Source organism: Urocampus carinirostris, chromosome 17, assembly GCF_059441175.1.
Source record: "Urocampus carinirostris isolate Australia breed hairy pipefish chromosome 17, RoL_Ucar_1.0, whole genome shotgun sequence".
In the NCBI taxonomy this organism is placed as follows: Eukaryota; Metazoa; Chordata; class Actinopteri; order Syngnathiformes; family Syngnathidae; genus Urocampus; species Urocampus carinirostris.
Window position 1 is genome coordinate 9,723,354 of NC_142365.1, and position 17,618 is coordinate 9,740,971.

At 41.8% G+C, this 17,618-nt stretch overlaps 2 protein-coding genes and 1 pseudogene across 3 annotated transcripts in view; 2 read left to right on the forward strand and 1 right to left on the reverse strand.

Moving 5' to 3' along the window:
- supt6h (SPT6 homolog, histone chaperone and transcription elongation factor) overlaps positions 1 to 8,499 on the reverse strand; it is a 24,050-nt gene extending 15,551 nt beyond the window's left edge. Inside the window, exons 1-5 of one of the 2 annotated variants that reach the window (XM_088321671.1) lie at positions 7,944 to 8,499; positions 1,891 to 2,001; positions 1,657 to 1,830; positions 1,512 to 1,579; positions 1,184 to 1,361 (exon numbers count right to left, since the gene is read on the reverse strand). In XM_088321671.1, the coding sequence (XP_088177797.1) occupies positions 1,184 to 1,361; positions 1,512 to 1,579; positions 1,657 to 1,830; positions 1,891 to 1,990 (520 nt within the window). In that variant the 5' untranslated portion in view covers positions 1,991 to 2,001; positions 7,944 to 8,499. Of the gene's footprint in view, positions 1 to 1,183; positions 1,362 to 1,511; positions 1,580 to 1,656; positions 1,831 to 1,890; positions 2,002 to 2,603; positions 2,726 to 7,943 lie in introns of those variants that run through there. The other variant, XM_088321670.1, reaches the window with a different exon arrangement.
- sdf2 (stromal cell-derived factor 2) lies at positions 8,204 to 17,510 on the forward strand. The gene is made up of 3 exons (XM_088321674.1): positions 8,204 to 8,450; positions 12,830 to 13,026; positions 17,174 to 17,510. The coding sequence occupies exons 1-3, from the start codon at positions 8,267 to 8,269 to the stop codon at positions 17,468 to 17,470; spliced, it is 678 nt and encodes a 225-aa protein (XP_088177800.1). The 5' UTR covers positions 8,204 to 8,266; the 3' UTR covers positions 17,471 to 17,510.
- On the forward strand, positions 13,838 to 14,751 carry LOC148349173 (peptide chain release factor 1-like, mitochondrial pseudogene; annotated as a pseudogene).
- Positions 17,511 to 17,618: the final 108 nt, after the last annotated feature.

A 17,618-nucleotide genomic window follows, 5' to 3' on the forward strand; every position in this document is an offset into this window, starting at 1 on the left:
GTATTTTGAATTATTTTTTAAATCAATATTCTTTTTAATCAATTATTTTCTTCTACCACTAGGAGGCGCTAAATAACACAACTGTCTTTTTAAACTTTCATATCACTGTGGGGGCGCCAAACAATCACCCTGCGGGTGACAATTGGCCTCAGCCTTCGTGTTAAAGACCCCTGCCCTATAATGTCCACCCACGGGGTTCTCACAAAATTCTATGGGAAACACTGCTCACTATGATTAGGTACTCACAAATAAACGCACCTTTCTTTTAAAATCGAAAATCGCATAGAAATTGCAATACTGGTCTGAAGAATCGAACTACGTTTTTTTCCCAAAATTCTACAGCCCTCGTTTGAACTACAGTTTACAGTCAGGGTATCACACCAACAGACACTTTTTTGGGCTGTACATAAGTAAAGAATCCTTTGTATGGAAGTTCATTAAACAAGGTATGTCCAGTCTAGGATGAAAACCCACGGAACAAACTGTAAACACGCTAAGGAATCTTTTGTATGGAAGCTCATCAAACAATGTATGTCCAATGTATGATGAAAACCCAAAGAAAAAACTGTAAGCACCCCAAAACACCCGCAAAACACCCAGAGCAATTTGATTGAGTGTGCGCTAGCGATCGGCGGAGTTATGCACACGCACTCCTTACTCTCGCCGTGTGCCACCCGCGCTGAAGGTAAATACTGCTTGTTTGCAGTATTTTGTGACATTTTTACAAAATAACTTAGCTAGACCATGTTTTGAAACCATTATTCAGAACAAAATTACAAAATGAGCCTCAACACTCTTAAATAACTGTAGGAGGGAGACAGAATGTAAGAAGTATGTTTATATTGATATGGGACAGTATTATCATTATTTTCTAAATGTGTATCAAATTATCAAAAGTGAAAGTAATATAATGCACTTAAGAATTAACTCTTTCTAGAGCAGGTTTTGAAATTTGCCTTAAAATATATGGTGTGGATCTAAAGGGAAAAAAATACCGATATATATATATATATATTGCTTTTATGACTCTTTGGGTCAATTAGGTTCAGGACCCCTGATGTAAAGTATTTCATGGGTGAACCAGTTAAAAGGTTTTAGGGCCGGATTTATGGACAGAACAAGACTCGAATGTGCAGACAGATGGAGAGTGTTAAGTCTTCAGAATCAAACACTTGGACTTTACCAGATTCCTCATCCTCTCCTTCCTCTTCATCGTCCGCCTGTTGGAGAGGCTCGTGGACAGTTTCGCCCTCCTCAAGTTCGCCATCTCCATCGCCGTGAAAGATCTCATCGGCGATCAAGTCCTTCTCATCATCGTCGTCGTCATCATCCAGTGTTTTCACACGGTCATATTTCTTCTTCTGTTAAGAAAAAAATTCAACAGAGTTGAGTTTTCTGCCAGTTCAAAATGAGAAGCCAAACTCGTACAATAGAATAGAACGCCTTTTATAATCACAAAGAGTGTTAATGGAATTCAAATCTGCCCCAAATACACTTAAAAAGAAACTTACCCTTCTTTTGACTTTGACGCCCAAGTTTTCCTCAATGAGGTCGAGATCAGCCTCATCCAGGTCGTAATCTATGAGAAAAGGGTAACCAAAAGCTCAAAACAGGTTTTTCCCACCCCAAACCTTCACTTTTGCGAAACAAACTCACGTCGTTTATTGCGGCGGTGCCGTACTTCCTCCTCAGAGTCACTTTCATCTCCGCTCGCGCTTTTCTGATTCCTGGCATCAGCGTCATCTTCTTCCTCTTCATCACCATCATCGATGAGCCCGCGCAAGTTGCCCCGCTCGTCTTGGTCCTCTGTATTCTCTTCTTCCTCCTCATCTTTTGGAATATCTTGTATGAGTTCTCTGCACATGACAGTCAAAGAGTTTGGCGACTCACCGTCATCCTCCAAGAACCTCTGCGTTTTCTTGGGCTTCAGGTCTTTCTCTTCAAACTCCTCCTCGGACTCCTCTGCCTCGCTCTCAATGAAGTCCGACATGACTGCAGGTCCTATTCCCATTTGTTTTACAAGCGCAGCAGACATACATTGACAGATACGGGATAGTGCGTTATTATAAACTGAATGCGTAAAATCTTGAATTTAAAACAGGTATTACATCTTCTGGCACGCGATGACGCAGTGCGCACAGCATCAATAACAAGTGAGCAACTTTAGACTGACGTGATCATAATATATTACTTTTGCACATTAATTTAAATCATAACAGCTTGTGCACAAAAACGTTAGTCGGATTTCAACCAAGTAACGCAGAACATTTCACCCAATTTAAAAAAATGACCCTTGGAGTTAGCGTGCTAGTATGGGTGAGTTGACTAGCACCTATATGCATGTTTGAGGGGGACAATATCCACGTTTGAGTTGGGAGAATAATTGTACAAAAACGACACAGGAAAACAAAAACAAGAAAAAAATGGAGGTAGAAAGGAGGCCTCCGAGAAGAAAATACCACCCACAACGCGCTTGGATAAGTTAGCATTAGCATTAGCACCAAGCACAACAACAAGCACAATTTGGCGTGCGGCAACAACACCAAAATCGACGGTTCGCTTGCGGGTTTTACCATAACGACAAAAAGGCAATAGTAACTTACGCGGGCGTTTCGCAGAGGTGAATGTTAACGTAAAAGTGGAAGGAATTTATTCGGGTTTTGTGTGCGTTTTGAAGAAATATGGCGGACTGCGTGACAACTTCCGGGATGGGAAAATTGAGTTCCGGCGTCTTTATTTTTTTAGACTGTCGCCTCCTCCTGGTTGACTCTAACGTTAAATTCATCGTTCACGGATTCCATAACCGCCTGACTATCTGAGGCACCATTGTAGACGCAACTCTGGACATTTTTCTCCAATGCTTGCACCTGTCCATTCCTTGATGTTGTCGGCCCAGTTCGTTTTCGATCTTCCCATACCTGTTAAGCTCCAGGGCTCCATGCCCTTACAAACTGTCGTATTTTCCCTTACAAAATACAAAATAATCTAACACCATATTTTTTTCAAACGTGTTTATTTATGTAGTTTAACATGTTATATTGTACATGTGTTTCGTTATATCATATATATTGTTAATGAACATTTTGTTGTGAGATCCTGAGTTGCTCGACATGAATGAGGTTCATTGTAGAAGGAAAAATACATGCAAATATAATTAAGTAGAATAATGCATTTTCTTATTCAAATTATGATTTCATTTTCTGCATCGGTGAAGGATTTTGTACATTTTATAAAGGATATTATAAAATTAACTACAAAGTAAGTACATGTACTCAGTTTGATGCAGTAGAGAGATTCACTGACTGTTTTCTTCAAGGTACATTAGACGGTTAGACTGTCTGGAATGCATCAGATATATTTTGATAACAGAATTCCTGTGAGTGCTGACGGGAGAAGGCCAGACGCACAAGGACAAACATTGCGACGCCCTTCGACGAGGAAGTGGTGAAGCTGGCACCTGGCGCGCCCATGGGAGGAGTCGGCACGCCCATGGGAGGAGTCAGCACGTCCATGGGAGGAGGAGCCGGCATGCCAGCTTGTGAAAAGACGTGGGCTGAGGAACTTCAGATGATCGGGGGACAATCGAAAAAGGAGGCTCGATGAAGCCTCGAGCGACAATAATTCGGCTAATTCGATTGAATTCACTTAGTTTATTATTTAAGAAATTAAATCTGCCCCTGCTTTGAAATGCCGGTCTCTTGTTATTTTTTCCATAAAGTAACGAGCATACATTGTTAGGCGAATGTAAGTTGTGTTTGGTTAATAGAGTCAGATAAGTAATTCGAACAATTTGGTGAACGATACATTTTGTAATATTTAATTCCTAACATTGGTAATATACTGATTAAAATGATAACCACAAACCTGTCTTTTTTCGCTTTCCTCTTTTTAAACTTCCTTTATTTTCTTAACTTCTTTATACAACACAATAATTTGTAAAATAATGCATCAAAGCAAGTGAGCCGTTTTAGAGCCGGCTCTCTTTAATGAGTTGAGCCGAAAAAGCCGCTTCTCTAAAAAGAGACGGACTTCCTTTCACTACACCACTACCATATTAAATCCGATGTTTTTTAAGACCACATGAATTTCAAATTTACTCAATCAACCCCGCCTGTTGTTTTCAGATCAGAATGACTTACGGCGTTTTAGTTCAGGTTAGGCCATTGCGACTTGATGATTGTATCCAAAGAAAATTCAAAACTAAGTTGTAATGTAGGCCTACTGCTCTACTTTCGCTTTGTTCACGTGTGATCGGAACGATGCATGATGGGAAATCCCCAGGCGGCAGACGCATGCGCACAGTAGCATCAAACCGCTCGCTTCGTTTGCAAGGAAAAAAACGATACCGAGATAGAGGCTACCGCGGCGAACTGGTTTGACTTGACTGATTTGCCATTTCGTGATAGTCGGTGGTACCCATCATTGACAAATTTGCGTTTTCCCGTACAGATTTTCTTGTACGTCGTACACGTCTTAAAATGCATCATAAACGTACTTTCTACGGCAAAAACGTACAGGTTGACAGGTATGTCTTCCTCTCATCCAGGCTCCTGCCCCCTGGGACTATACCCTGGGGAATGATCTAGGTCAGTCCTGATAATACCAGTGAAGTTTTATAGCACAGGTGTCAAACAGGCGGCTCGCGGACCAGATCAAGCCCGCTAAGGGATTGAATCCGGCCCGTGAGGCAACACTCGGAGAAGCGCAAGACAAAAACAAGCTGCAGGTTGAAATATATTAACTTGATGTTGCCAAAGCCAGGTGCCTCTCACAAAGAGACTGTACTTGTATTTATTTCTCTCTCTCTCTCTCTCTCTCTCTCTCTCTTTCTTTTCCACCCCTTTTCTCCCGCTCTGTCTCTTTTACTCTCTGTGTCTCTTTTTCTCCTCCTTTGTTGCTCTTTGTCTCTTTCTCTCTCTCTGTCTTTTTTAACTTCATTTGCTCTAACTTCCTTTTTTCCTTTTCTCTCTTTTCTCTTTCTCCCTTCATACCCTTCGCACTTTCTTTTCTCTTTTCTCTCCTTCTGTCTTTCTATTTCTCTTTGGATTTCTTTCTTCCTCTCCCTTTCTTTTCCCCCTCTCTCACGACTTTTTATCTGTTGTTTCTCACGCTCTCTCCCTCTCTCTCTTTTTCTTTCTTTGTCCCGCCCTCTCTCCTTTTCCCTCCCTCTTTCTCTTATTTCTTTATCTCTCTTTTTCTTTCTCTTTAATCGACTAGTCTGGCCCCCGATAGAATGTTTGTTCTATCGCGTGGCCCCTGAGTTAAAATGAGTTTGACAACCCTGCTTTATAGGGTCCAAAATGCCTTCTGATGGTGTTGTGCACCGTCCCATTTGTCACATTGGCTATGTAGCTGATGCCTAGAAGTTTCCTGTAGTATTGCATCTCCATGACCTGGATTTTCTTCTCCAGCTTTGCTGTAAGACTCCATATCTCTCAAGCGTAGAAGATGGAAATCACCAGTGCTTGCATGAGTCTAATCTTTGATTGTAACCCCCCAAATGGGTTTAAGTCTGGCAAGTGGGACTGTGCTTTAAGCTACCCTGGTTATGATTTCTGGTTCTGACCCCTCTTCTTATATGACATTGATTGATTGATTGATTATTGCTTCAGCGAAGGTCGGGGGGTCCCGTACCTCTGCGTTGAGCCGACCAGATGAACCAGGTTTTTCCAATGCTGGCGGTCTTGTGCCAGCTGTTCTGCATCCTCTACAGCAACTCCGTGTTGTTGGAGGTCACCCCCAACGACGTCGAGCCATCGAGTGCGGGGTTTCCCTCGTGGTCGCCTCCAGCCTGTGGCCTTTGGCTCAAACTGGAGAATGGCTCGTGTCGGATGGTCTGGTGGTAGACGAAGGACATGGCCAAACCAGCGGGTGCGGCGTTGTGCGACCAAGGAAGATGCTCAGGGCTGGCACGTGCGGCCTCTGAGGTTTTCATTGGAGACTCGCTGGGGCCACCTGATGTTCTCGATGGTTCTGAGAGCCCTGCTATCAAAACCGTCGATTCTTGTGGCCAGGGTGTCGTTCAGGGGCCATGTTTCTGAGCCATAAAGCAGGATAGAGAGTACGGCGAGGTTGTAAATGCGGAGCTTCGTCTTGCGTGCGATGGTCTGGTGCCGCCAGAGTGGTTTCCAGAGAGACTGCTGCCAGGGCTCTTCTGCAGAGAATCTCTGGTTTTAGGTCCCCATTGTCTGTCACCATGGACCCCAGATACACAAAGCTCTTGACAGGCTCTACGATGTCATTACCAATTTGGGTGGGAGGTGGATCTGGTCCATCACTGACGTACATGAACTTGGTTTTCGTACAACTCACTTGGAGGCCAAGCCGCGCTGCCTCTTCGCTTCGCTCTTATATAACAGCTTGAAGATATTTAAGTTTGGTTAATGGTGATGTTTGTGGTGATACCTTGGGGATTGTTGGGGTTTGTCTTCGTCCAGGCGATTGACCAGATCTCTGAGTTCCTGTTCGTCTCCTGCCAGTCCGGCAATATCATCAGCAAAACAGAGGTTAGGGATGTTGTGTACCCCAATGCGGACTGTACCTTCATGTTGTTCTGGTGCTTCGGTCGTGATCTTTTTCCTCTTCTTCTTCGTTTCTTTCTTTCTTTCTTTCTTCCTTTCTTTCTTTCAGGTCGGCGCCTTGCATGTTTGCTTGGCACCTATTGGTGTGTGAGTGTGTGTGTGAATGGGTAAGTGTGAAGCACGTTGTAAAGCGCTTTGGAAGGTCTTCATTGACTTGAAAAGCGCTATATCAATGCAGACCATTTACCATTTTTTTCTTTCACCTTCGTTCGTTTGTTCGTTCGTTCTCTTTTTCTACTGCTTTATTTCTCTCTCTTTCTTTCTTCAGTACTTTCTCTCTTTCTATTTTTCAACCCTCTCTCTTTCTTTCTCTCTTTTCTCTCTTTCTTTCTTTCTTTCTCCTTTTCCCCCTCTCTCTTTCTTTCTCTCTTTTCTCTCCTCTCTTTCTTTCTCTTCTTCTCTCCTCTCTCTCTTTCTTTCTCTTTTTCTCCCCTCTCCTTTTCTATCTCTTTTTCTCCTATCTCTCTCTTCTCTCTTAAATCTGTTCTCTCTTACTTTATTGTGTTCCCTCTTTCTCTCTTCCTCCCGCTCTCTCTTTGAATCTGTCTTTCTCTCACTTTTTCTTTCTTTATTTCTTTCTTCCCCTCTCTCTGTTTTCCTTTCTCTCTTTTTCTCTCCTCTCTCTATTTCTTTCTTTTCCCCTCCTCTCTCTTTGTCTCTTTTTCTTCCCTCTCTCTTTCTTTCTCTTTTTCTCCTATCCCTCTCTTCTCTCTCAAATCTGTTCTCTCTTACTTTCTTGTGTTCCCTCTTTCTCTCTTCCTCTCGCTCTCTCTTTAAATCTCTGTTTCTCTCACACTCTTGCTTTCTTTATTTCTTTCTTTCTCTTCCTCTCTCTCTTTTTCTCTCCTCTATCTCTTTCTTCCTCTTTTGTCTCCTATCTGTTTGTCTCTTTCTCTCCCCTCTCTCTTTCTGTCTCTTTTTCTCCTATCTCTCTCTTCTCTCTTCCTCTCACTCTCTTTTTAAATCTCTCTTTCTCTCACTCTCTTTCTTTATTTCTTTCTTTCTCTTCCTCTCTCTCTCTTACTTTCTCTCTTTTTCTCTCCTATCGCTTTGTCTCTTTCTCTCCCCTCTGTCTTTCTATCTCTTTTTCTCCTATCTCTCTATTCTCTCTCAAATCTGTTCTCTCTTACTTTTTTGTGTTCCCTCTTTCTCTCTTCCTCTCACTCTCTCTTTAAAGCTCTCTTTCTCTCACTCTTTTTCTTTCTTCATTTATTTCTCTCTCTTCCTCTCACTCTCTCTCTCTCTCTCTCTCTCTCTCTCTCTCTCTCTCTCTCTCTCTCCTAGTCTGCCCCCAAGTAGCCCCCGAGTAAAATTGTTTTTTCTACCCTTGTAAACACACAACCAGTTCAGGGTGTCCCTTACCTCATATGCGGTCCCTTCTCAAGGTTTCTTGATTTTCCTCATGTTAAGGTTTTGAAATTGTCCTTGCCCTCACGTAGGTTTTAGATCAGGGGATGGTGCCATAATAATATGGAGTTTTCAATGGTCTGTGGTCTATGCAGCCCTTTGAGACTCCTTGGGATTAAGCGCGTCACAAATAAACATGAGTTGACTATCAGGACAAGAGTGTTCCATTTCTGTACAGCAGATGACGCTACGTACTAAGGACGTCGCTTGCGTGCCGCCACTAAATCAAAAGGGACGAAGAAGAACGTCAGCAAGAAGGAAATTGGTGGCAAAAAATAATGGAGTCGCTCAAGCGAACGTTATTTCCTCGCGTTTTTGCTTGTCTTACAGTCTTTTGGGCGATTTTCTTGCGAAGTTCGCTCGGCTCGGAGTTGACGTTTGTCACTTGTGGTTCTGTGCTCAAACTTTTAAACGTTAAACACAACGTGAGACTTCATTCGCACGACGTGCGCTACGGATCAGGTCTGTGTGTTGGATTTTGGTCCAAATGGAATTAATGCAGATCTTGTGAATTTTGACGACAACTATGGCGTAGGAAACTATTTCTGAATATATTTAAGCTTGCTTCGCAAGCGCCTATGTTGACACCTTGTAGGCTTGACGTGTGAGAACATTGCATGACGTGTCCGTTTCATTTTCGAATGTAACACTAGGAGTGTTGACAATTCCCACTATTTTGCTTCCATTGATTGAAATGAAATGAAATGTTTGAAATGAAATGTTTATTGAAAGTATTGTTAGATACATTAATCAAAACATTGACACAAAACTAATGCTGAGTGACCATGGCCAAATTTGAAAAATCTATTTCTGCCAACCTTTGCTTAAAAGTTTGCACCGAATTTGCACTAACAACCCGGTCAGGCAAAAAAATCCAAATTTTTGGTATCCTGAAAGAAATAGTTTCCATGCAAGTTGCTGGTAGGTCTAGGCACCTGTAACTTATATCTGTGACCACGTAAATGGTCATCAGCTTGCCACTAGAATATACCTTTATTGTCATTGTTGGCAAGCTGGCAGGTATATTCTATTCTATTCTATTCTAAACCATGAACACGACAGAACTAAAAATAATGATCAAAGGGCACATCGATCATTCCATGTAGTACTTTGAACACAAAAATTAAATCAAATCGAATTCTGCGGAGCTCCAAAAAGTCCCAAGTTCAGTCTTTGTAGTCTTTCTGGATATGACAAGTTGTGCATCCCAGGTATCCGCTTCGTATACCGACGTTGAACTCCTTCCAGTAGGTTAATGTCTTTGAGTAAGTAAGGGTTCCACACAACGCTATTATATTCTAACCCGGGTCTAACATAAACGCAAAACATTTGAACTACGAATGCTGGGTTCTTGTTGTAAAAATGTCTATAAATGTTTGATGCTATGTTATTGGCTTTGTTGGTAATTTTGGCGATATGCATGATAAACTTTAGGTTTGAAGTAAGAGTGACACCCAGATCCTTATGATCATTCATGCTATACAGCGGAACAGAACCATGAAAAAACGACTGCTGTTGTGAGTAACTGACGACACTGGACTCAGATGTCCATGTCTGTCGGAATAATAATACTTTTGTACGCATGTAAAATAGTCAAGTCATGTTTATTTGTATAGCCCTTAATCACAAGGAGTCTCAAAGGGCTTCACAGACCATACAAAATATAGCACTGAAGCAACTTAAGAACCAATTCAACTTATGAACCATCTCATTCGTAAGTAGGGCAGCGTCTGTACAAAAATAATATTACTTGATTTCTTTCTTCATGTGTTTCGTAATTAGCTAATAAATGGCATAGCAAACTAGGTAAGGTTCTTAATATTGGTAACACTATAAGAGTAGCGGGTTTTTGAAGTGGTGGATTAAAAAGAAGACCTCGTTTTTTTCTGTGGATTAAATGGTCTGCATTTCTATAGCGCTTTTCAATTCAATGAAGACCTCCCAAAGCGCTTTACAATGTGCTTCACACTTACCCATTCACACCCACACATACACACTCACACATCAATAGCGGCCATGCAAGGCGCCGAAATAACACGGTTTGTTTGATAGAAAATAATTTGATTCTGTACATGAAAATGATAAAAATTGGGGGTAGTTGTGGAACAAACTAACCAAATTTGTAAGGCTGGCTTAAACCAAATTTAACGATTTTTAAGGTTTATTTTACAACAAAATTTGCGTAGGTTGTGTTTGAAGAAAACACATTATTTAGATGGTTTTGTATGATGAGTTGTTGAAGAGGATGTTGAAAGAAAAACGTTTTTTGTCTTGAACAAAGTCAAAAAGTATATTCGGAAGGTTATTTTAAACAAAACAAAAAAAAACACATTTAGTTGGTTGTTGGAAAAAAATCAAATACTGAACAAACACATAAAACTGCCAAAATATCTTTCCCATTGATGGAAGATTGTTTTTTGCATTTGATTTAATCTCATTTTTGCGCAATCCTTGTATAAAAGTCAAGTCATGTTTATTCGTATAACCCTTAATCACAAGGAGTCTCAAAGGGCTGCACAGAACACAGACTATTGCACACTACAGACTATTATGACATCATCCCCTGATCTAAAACCTACATGAGGGCAAGGAAAAACTCAAAAACCTTAACATGAGGTAAATGAAGAAACCTTGAGAAGGGACAGTCTCAAAGGGCTGCACAGAACACATACTAATGCAAACTACACTTATTACACCATCCCCTGATCTACAACCTACACGAAGGCAAGGAAAAACTCAAAAACCTCAACATGAGGAAAATGAAGAAACCTGATGTAATCCCCCTGTTAGTATGACTAGGCTGCAATGGATGTTGCAATAACAAATAATACACAGATGTTGTTAACAGGAAATATAGGTCAATCATAACCTAGAGAATAGAAGAATGTCCTAAGCCTAGATGTAAACAGTTCACATCTCAGGGGGAAGAGCATTGGGGCCCGAATGGAGAACGCTCTCGAACCTGCGGTTCTCTTCTTGGCTCTTGGGATCACTAGTAGACCAGCATTTTCAGAGCGAAAGCCTTGGACCAGAACATAGGTGGAAATTAAATCTGAAATGCCCGTCTATCATGATGTTCATTTTATTTTATTTTTCAAGTATTTTATTACATCTCTACTCTGCAGTGCCACGTCTCATTTTTTTGTAAATAATGCACACTACCTTGAGTAATCAATGGCAAAAAAGACAACTGTATTCTACATTTGTAATTAATCTAAAAATACCTTTATTGTGCATGTAAAATAATTTTATTATCACTACTGTATACTCAAAACCATTTGAAAACTTGACACAAATGAAATGTTGTACATGAGAAAAAAATACCCCATTAATTCATGTTTTTTCTAAGTGCAGTGATTAGCACATTAGGCGACTGGGTGAAAACATATATAGGCCCGGAGAGGCATAGGCGCCACCAGGCTGTACTTGCCCGAGACACACCACAGGATATGGTGCCCATTCAACCCTAGTGGTTAAGGGATCCAATCAACCGTTATCTATTTGATTGCCTATTTTATGATGTATCAACGTGTAAACTTTTGAAAAGCTAACTTTTTTTTAACCGCGGCCACCATCTGTGTCATCATTGCAGCTGCTGTAAAGCATGTTCCGAAAGAAAATAAAGCAAAATTAGGAGATTGGACAGGGATGCGAGGGCACACAAATGTATGCAACAGGGAGACCGGATTACCCAACCAAACGTGCATTGATCTGTTAAATTAGCTAAAGGCTACCTGGTGAAATTTTGGATTATCGTGGATACATTCTGCCAACCAGCAGGATTGATAATGAATTACAAATCCAGCAAGGGCATTAAACATCTTACTTGCTATCCTTGTCATGAAATCACTTTCTTTTTTTGTCATATTTGCTCTGTGCTGTTGGTGCACGCACCAAAGTAATAATGCACATATAATCTACTTGAAAGTAGGCCTATTCTTTTAGCATTTTCTATGGTTGCAAGTTGTTTGTACATTTCTCTATAAACCTATGCCTCGCGAGCCATATATGATTCTTTTCATGAGTACATATGGCTCTTTTCATGAGTGCATATGGCTCGGAGATAAAATAAAGCCTGTGCAAAAGTTAATAAGAATGTTACTTTTGGAGCCAATTCACATGTGCTAAGCCAATACGAGTAAGTAATGGGTTCAGTCAAGTGTATAAAGGACACAATTCTAGTTCTAGTATACAGTCAATTTGTCACATCCACAGACCCACTTTTATATGGAAGCTCATTAAACAATCAATGTTCATTTGTTTGCAGTATTTTGTGACATTTTTCTTTGCTCGCATCTTGTTTTGAAACCATTATTTAGGACAAAAATGACATGTCAAAATAAGCCCCAAGACTTAACTGTGGGAGGAAGACACATATTAAGTGGTATATTTGTATTCATATGGACACAGGCTACACAGGACAAAATCTATAAAATAATTTTAATGCCAGACCATATTATTATTTTATAAATTCAATCAGATCATCCAAAATCACACAGTGAAAAAAAATGCGCTAAAGAATTAGCATTTGTCTGGAGAGCGGGTTTGGCGGTTAGGTTGAATTTTGTCTTAATACATATGGTGTGGCTCTCTCTTCCCCCCCAAAAATAAAATAAAAATATATTGCTTCTACGGGTCTTTGGGTCAAAAAGGTTCACGACCCCTGCCATAAAGTGTAGCAAGCTACACTAACAAATAGTGACAAAAACAAGAAAACGTATAACGTCACTCTCCACCCATTTGATTAAAAGAAGAAAAAACAAACCGGGAAACTAAAATATTCAAGTTAATTATTATTGCGATGTCTCAATTGTATTTGCTTTTATGCGTTGATGACCCAGGAAGCGGTCAGCAGTCCGTGACAGGTGTGACCAACGTGGAAGACAGCAACAGCTACTGGAGCGTGCGCGGGACCCGCGATGCTAGCTGCTTTCGAGGAAACGCCGTCAAGTGCGGCCAAGAAATCCGCTTGACACACGTCAACACGGGACGCAACCTGCACAGCCATTACTTCAGCTCGCCGCTGTCCTCCAACCAGGTAGGCGTTCGCCCTCCACCACCTTACGTAGATCAATCAGAAATTATTTGTAAAGCACTGGTGGACGTACGGGTGCTTGAAATCCTTAAAAATGCTTCAATTTTAAAAGTGGTGTTTTCAAGGTTTGCAAAGTGCTTGGATTTTGGGTAAAGTGCCTGTAAATGTTTGAAATTGTTTCTTGGCAATTGATAGACCACACAATAAATGAAGACGGATAAAACAAGTCTGCTTAAAAATGATGCTGACACTGCTCTTTGGTAGCCTCGCTTCGCCATTGGATTTCTTCCCTCGTGATTGAGGGCAGCTGTCAATAGTTTGTATGGCATGGTCCTACGAAGCGTCATCATTTTAGATCAAATATGGTCAGTTTTCGGAATATGTATCGCGAATTTATGAATTATCCAGTCCCTTGCTTAGGTACTTTAAAGGTTCTTCCCCCTTAAGTTGCGAATTTAGCCTTATAATTTATAATACGTTTATTTTGTCACTGCCAGCAAAGCTCGACTTTCTATATTATATTCTCAGATTAATGTGCAATTTTGTAAACACCTTGCAAATCCATATGAAAGTTCTTACCCTTGCAAGTAATGCAAACAATCACGATGATAGGGATTATTTTTGACCTGCAATGAAATAGAATATCTAGTCATTCAGTCATAGCTTTAAGAAGGGCTCCTCACCTCCTACCTAGAGAAATGGAATCAGTGTTCAACTCGCTCAGTTTGTGCTTTATGAGTTAAGCAAGTGTCTTAAAGATGTCAGGTTTGGTGGTCACTACATCAGAATTGCAAGGACTATTCACACTGCCAACATGATGAAGGTAGCAAAGTTATATCCTACGATTCATTTTTGTCAGAGATCCTTGTTGGACTACCTGAAAAAATGAGACTTTTAGTATACTGAGTAGTTGAGGGCAGTAAACCGTAATGAGCAGGAGCAGACGAGGATCGGAGTGATGAAAGCTTAGAAGACCAAAGTCCCATCTTGCACCACACTTTCAGACCATCAGGGATCAACAAGAACTGGCTGAGTAGGAGAGGGAAACCTCTTTGCAAGATGTCCATGACCTGAGCCACTAGATTTTTGATCATAGAGGATGACGACGATTTGAGCGGCCTTGTCACGGAAGTGACAGCGGGAGTTTGTAGAGAGGAGGCCATGCTATTCACTGCTTATCAGTTCGTCATGTATGAGGGCTTTGCTCGGCACAACGGCTGGTGCTTTAAAGTTCTAGAACGCATGGAGAGTAACATAGGTGCACTGCGTCCGTGAGCATCAGCGCACTTCAGAGCTACAAGAAGATGAAATTTGAAAGCGGCGTTCATCGCATCCAGCAGGTTCCCAAGACGAAAAAGCAGGGTCGCATGCACACCAGCACAGTGGCTGTGCTACCCCAAACCACAGTCTTTCACAATAAAGCAAAAGGACTTGAGAAGCGAAACAACACGTCATCACCACAGACAGTGCTGTCAGAATCCTGCACTTGCCCACTCATGTTGTAGCAGAGTGCCAAATCAAAAACAAGTTCTGCTGGCAAAACTCTACAGTTTGAAGCTTGAGAAGGAGACCAATAAGCGCTACAGTCGATGCAAAGTACGGATTAAAAATAAAGGCAGGTCTGAGAAAATCAATACGTTCCCGCTGTGAGAGGATTTGACAGCTGATGTGAACTCTTCCCTTGTGGAATTTTCTAACCAGGAGGAGCTCATGTTAATAGTGGAGTAAAAGTGGGCACCATAGAGAGTATCCTGACCAACTGTATCTCTGTGTGGTGTGGAGGCTGCAGCGCTACCGACTGGGGTAGTGTGAGGAGGGTAACGAGGACAGCAGAGAAAATAATCGGGACTACACTTCCCTCCATTCAGGACATTGGCCAGAAGCACTGCCTATCCCATGCTAAAAACATTACCGGGGACCCCTCTCACCCCCATCATGGACTGTTCACTCTGCTAGCCTCTGGGAAGAGGTACTGCAGTGTGCGGTGCAGGACCACCAGGCTCCGCAATAGTCTAGTCCCCCTGGCCATTAGACTGTTAAATGGTCAATCTAACATATAGTTAACTTAAATCTAAACGGCTGCTAATCTGACTTTTGCACTACTGGCAGTTTTTTTTTATAGCTTGCCACTCCTTGCACATTGCTCTCTGCACTATTGTAATTACAGCGTTATTGTTACAGTGTTAATGTTACTGTGTACCTGACTTGTTAACCTGACTGCCCATTTTGCACATCTGGTTAGCTACTCTTCTTGCACTATCGGCACTATGGTAAAATACTACACGTAGCCAAAATACAATACAACATTATTTATATCTGTACATTCAAGGAAACTGTGGGGGTCAGATGCATCGACATTTCGTTCTGTATACACGTGTACTAGAATGACAATAAAGTAGATCTGAATCTGAATCTGAATCTGAAATGGCTTTAAAGAAGGATTTCCATGAATTTGGACCCTATTGTGGCCGTCATCGTGTCCATTTGTGTATTTGGTGTTTCTGGTTATTGGGTGGGGAAAAACAATGCGATTTTATTTCCATACTGTACACTGAATCTTTATACATCACTTTGAGTGTCAATTCTGAAAAGTGCTTTACAAATACATTTTGATAGCCCCCAGAAGGACAAGTGAATACTACACCGAATCGGAGCATCATGAAATGTGATTTAGTGCAAGGATTACGTACCAATTGGGGGCCATGCCAAAAATTAGGGTAACGTTTCCCAGTGGTACATTATGGGAAGCTAAGATTTCCATACCTTTTATAACTCCGATGACTCATTATTTGGACTTGCAGTGCTTATTTGAATTTGGGACAAAAAATCAGAGTCATTCCTTTCATGTATGTATGTACCAGAGCCATATCCCCGTAGTGGGAGGTAGCTAGAGTCAAGAAGTCACATTTCTGACTCTTTCTGGGAGATTGATACAGAGGAGGGGATTCCCAGCCCCCTCGCTCAACCTAACGGATGTGTTGGGAGTCATTTGGTGACCAGACTCCCCCAATTCCAACCCCTAATGCCGAGCGCTAACCAGGGATGCAATGAGTAGCATTGTTATAAGTCTTAGGTATGACTCAGCCGAGGCTTGAACCAGCAACCTCCCAGCCTCGGGGCAGGCGCCCTAGCCCCAAGGCCACCGAGCTGGTTATTGGAAAGGTATTGCATACCTTTCAAAAGAAACAAAAAACATCCACATTCCCCAAATGGTTCAAGGACAGCATTCAATTTAATTTGGGTACGTCTTGGATTGGAATTTTGGGAGAATTGTACAGGAATGTTAATGGGAGTGGAACATTTTGAAAATACAGTGGAACCTCTGTTCTCGACCATAATCCGTTCCAGAACCCTGTTCGAAAACCGATTTGGTCCATCACGGAAAATCGTTTTTCCCATTAAAAGTATTGTAAAATTGTTTTAATCCGTTCCAATACCCTAAATGTTTACCAAGAACGTAAACATAAAGCTAACCCAGGCTAATCGCACGTTCTTCCGTACGAAAGATTACGCTAACACGAACGTGTCAAAATAAAAAAATCTGGTCGTTTACACGTCATTTAACACCCGGGTCTCCACAACAAGTGCTGAGCGGTTAAAGGATAAAGAAAAGATTTTTGAATAGGATTTCTTAGCTTTGTGGTGGTCTGCAGAAGCCATGCTCTATTCCCTCCAAAGAAGGGAAACTCTCACATCTTCTTCATATTTTGCTATATAGTCGTACGCACTACTCTTCTTTTTTCACCTGTAGCAACTTTGCTGCTTGCACCGACCTTCCAAGGCTTAATTAGGGCTTAAAACACTCCGTTCACCGATATTAGTAACGAAAGCAAAAAGGAATGCGCGTTCACGTGACAACAGTTCCTTACGAGGGGTGGCAGCAATCTACACCTGTACGCCGCTCAGCATCGCCCCTAGCGTACCGGCGTTCGAACTCCGATTTTTTTGAACGAAAAGCGAAGCAAGAATTTCTCGAAATATTTGGTCGAGAACCGATTTGTTCGGACTGAGAGGCGTTCGAAAACCGAGGTTCCACTGTAGGTCTTAAAAAGTGCTTGAATTTGGCCATGAAAATGATGTATGAACCCTGTACAGGACTTGTCACCTGATTGCGTTTCCAATGCGTTGACGTGTGCGTGTGTCCCCACAGGAAGTGAGCGCGTTTGGCGAAGAGGGCGAGGGCGATCACTTGGACGAGTGGACGGTAGAGTGCAGCGGTGCAGTTTGGAAACGCGCCGAAGCCGTCCGCCTTCGCCATAAAGCCACCGACGCGGCGCTCGCGGTGTCGGGCGAGCAATACGGGCGCCCAATAAGCGGCCAGAGGGAAGTCCACGCCATGGTCGGCCACGGACAGCACAGCCTGTGGAAGGTTATGGAAGGAATCTTCGTCAAGCCCACAGACGGGCCTTTCAACCCTCAGCAGGGCCACCTACACACAGAGTTCTGAGTAGAATTGCCTGGTTGGCGGAATTCCTGCTGGAGGGCGTGTGCCTCTTCAGTATAAAAACATTTTGATCTTTTTGGGACCACAACAAGCTGGGTGTTATTTATTTCCATTGGTGATCTGGACTACCTTGTAACAAGAAGCTTCAAAT

Excerpts from the sequence above, each read along its gene's own strand:
- sdf2 (XM_088321674.1), top strand. The coding sequence starts at position 8,267 with ATGGAGTCGCTCAAGCGAACGTTATTTCCTCGCGTTTTTGCTTGTCTT. Across the intron at positions 8,451-12,829 it reads CGACGTGCGCTACGGATCAG|GAAGCGGTCAGCAGTCCGTG; the intron begins GTCTGTGTGTTG and ends TTGATGACCCAG. Across the intron at positions 13,027-17,173 it reads CGCCGCTGTCCTCCAACCAG|GAAGTGAGCGCGTTTGGCGA; the intron begins GTAGGCGTTCGC and ends GTGTCCCCACAG.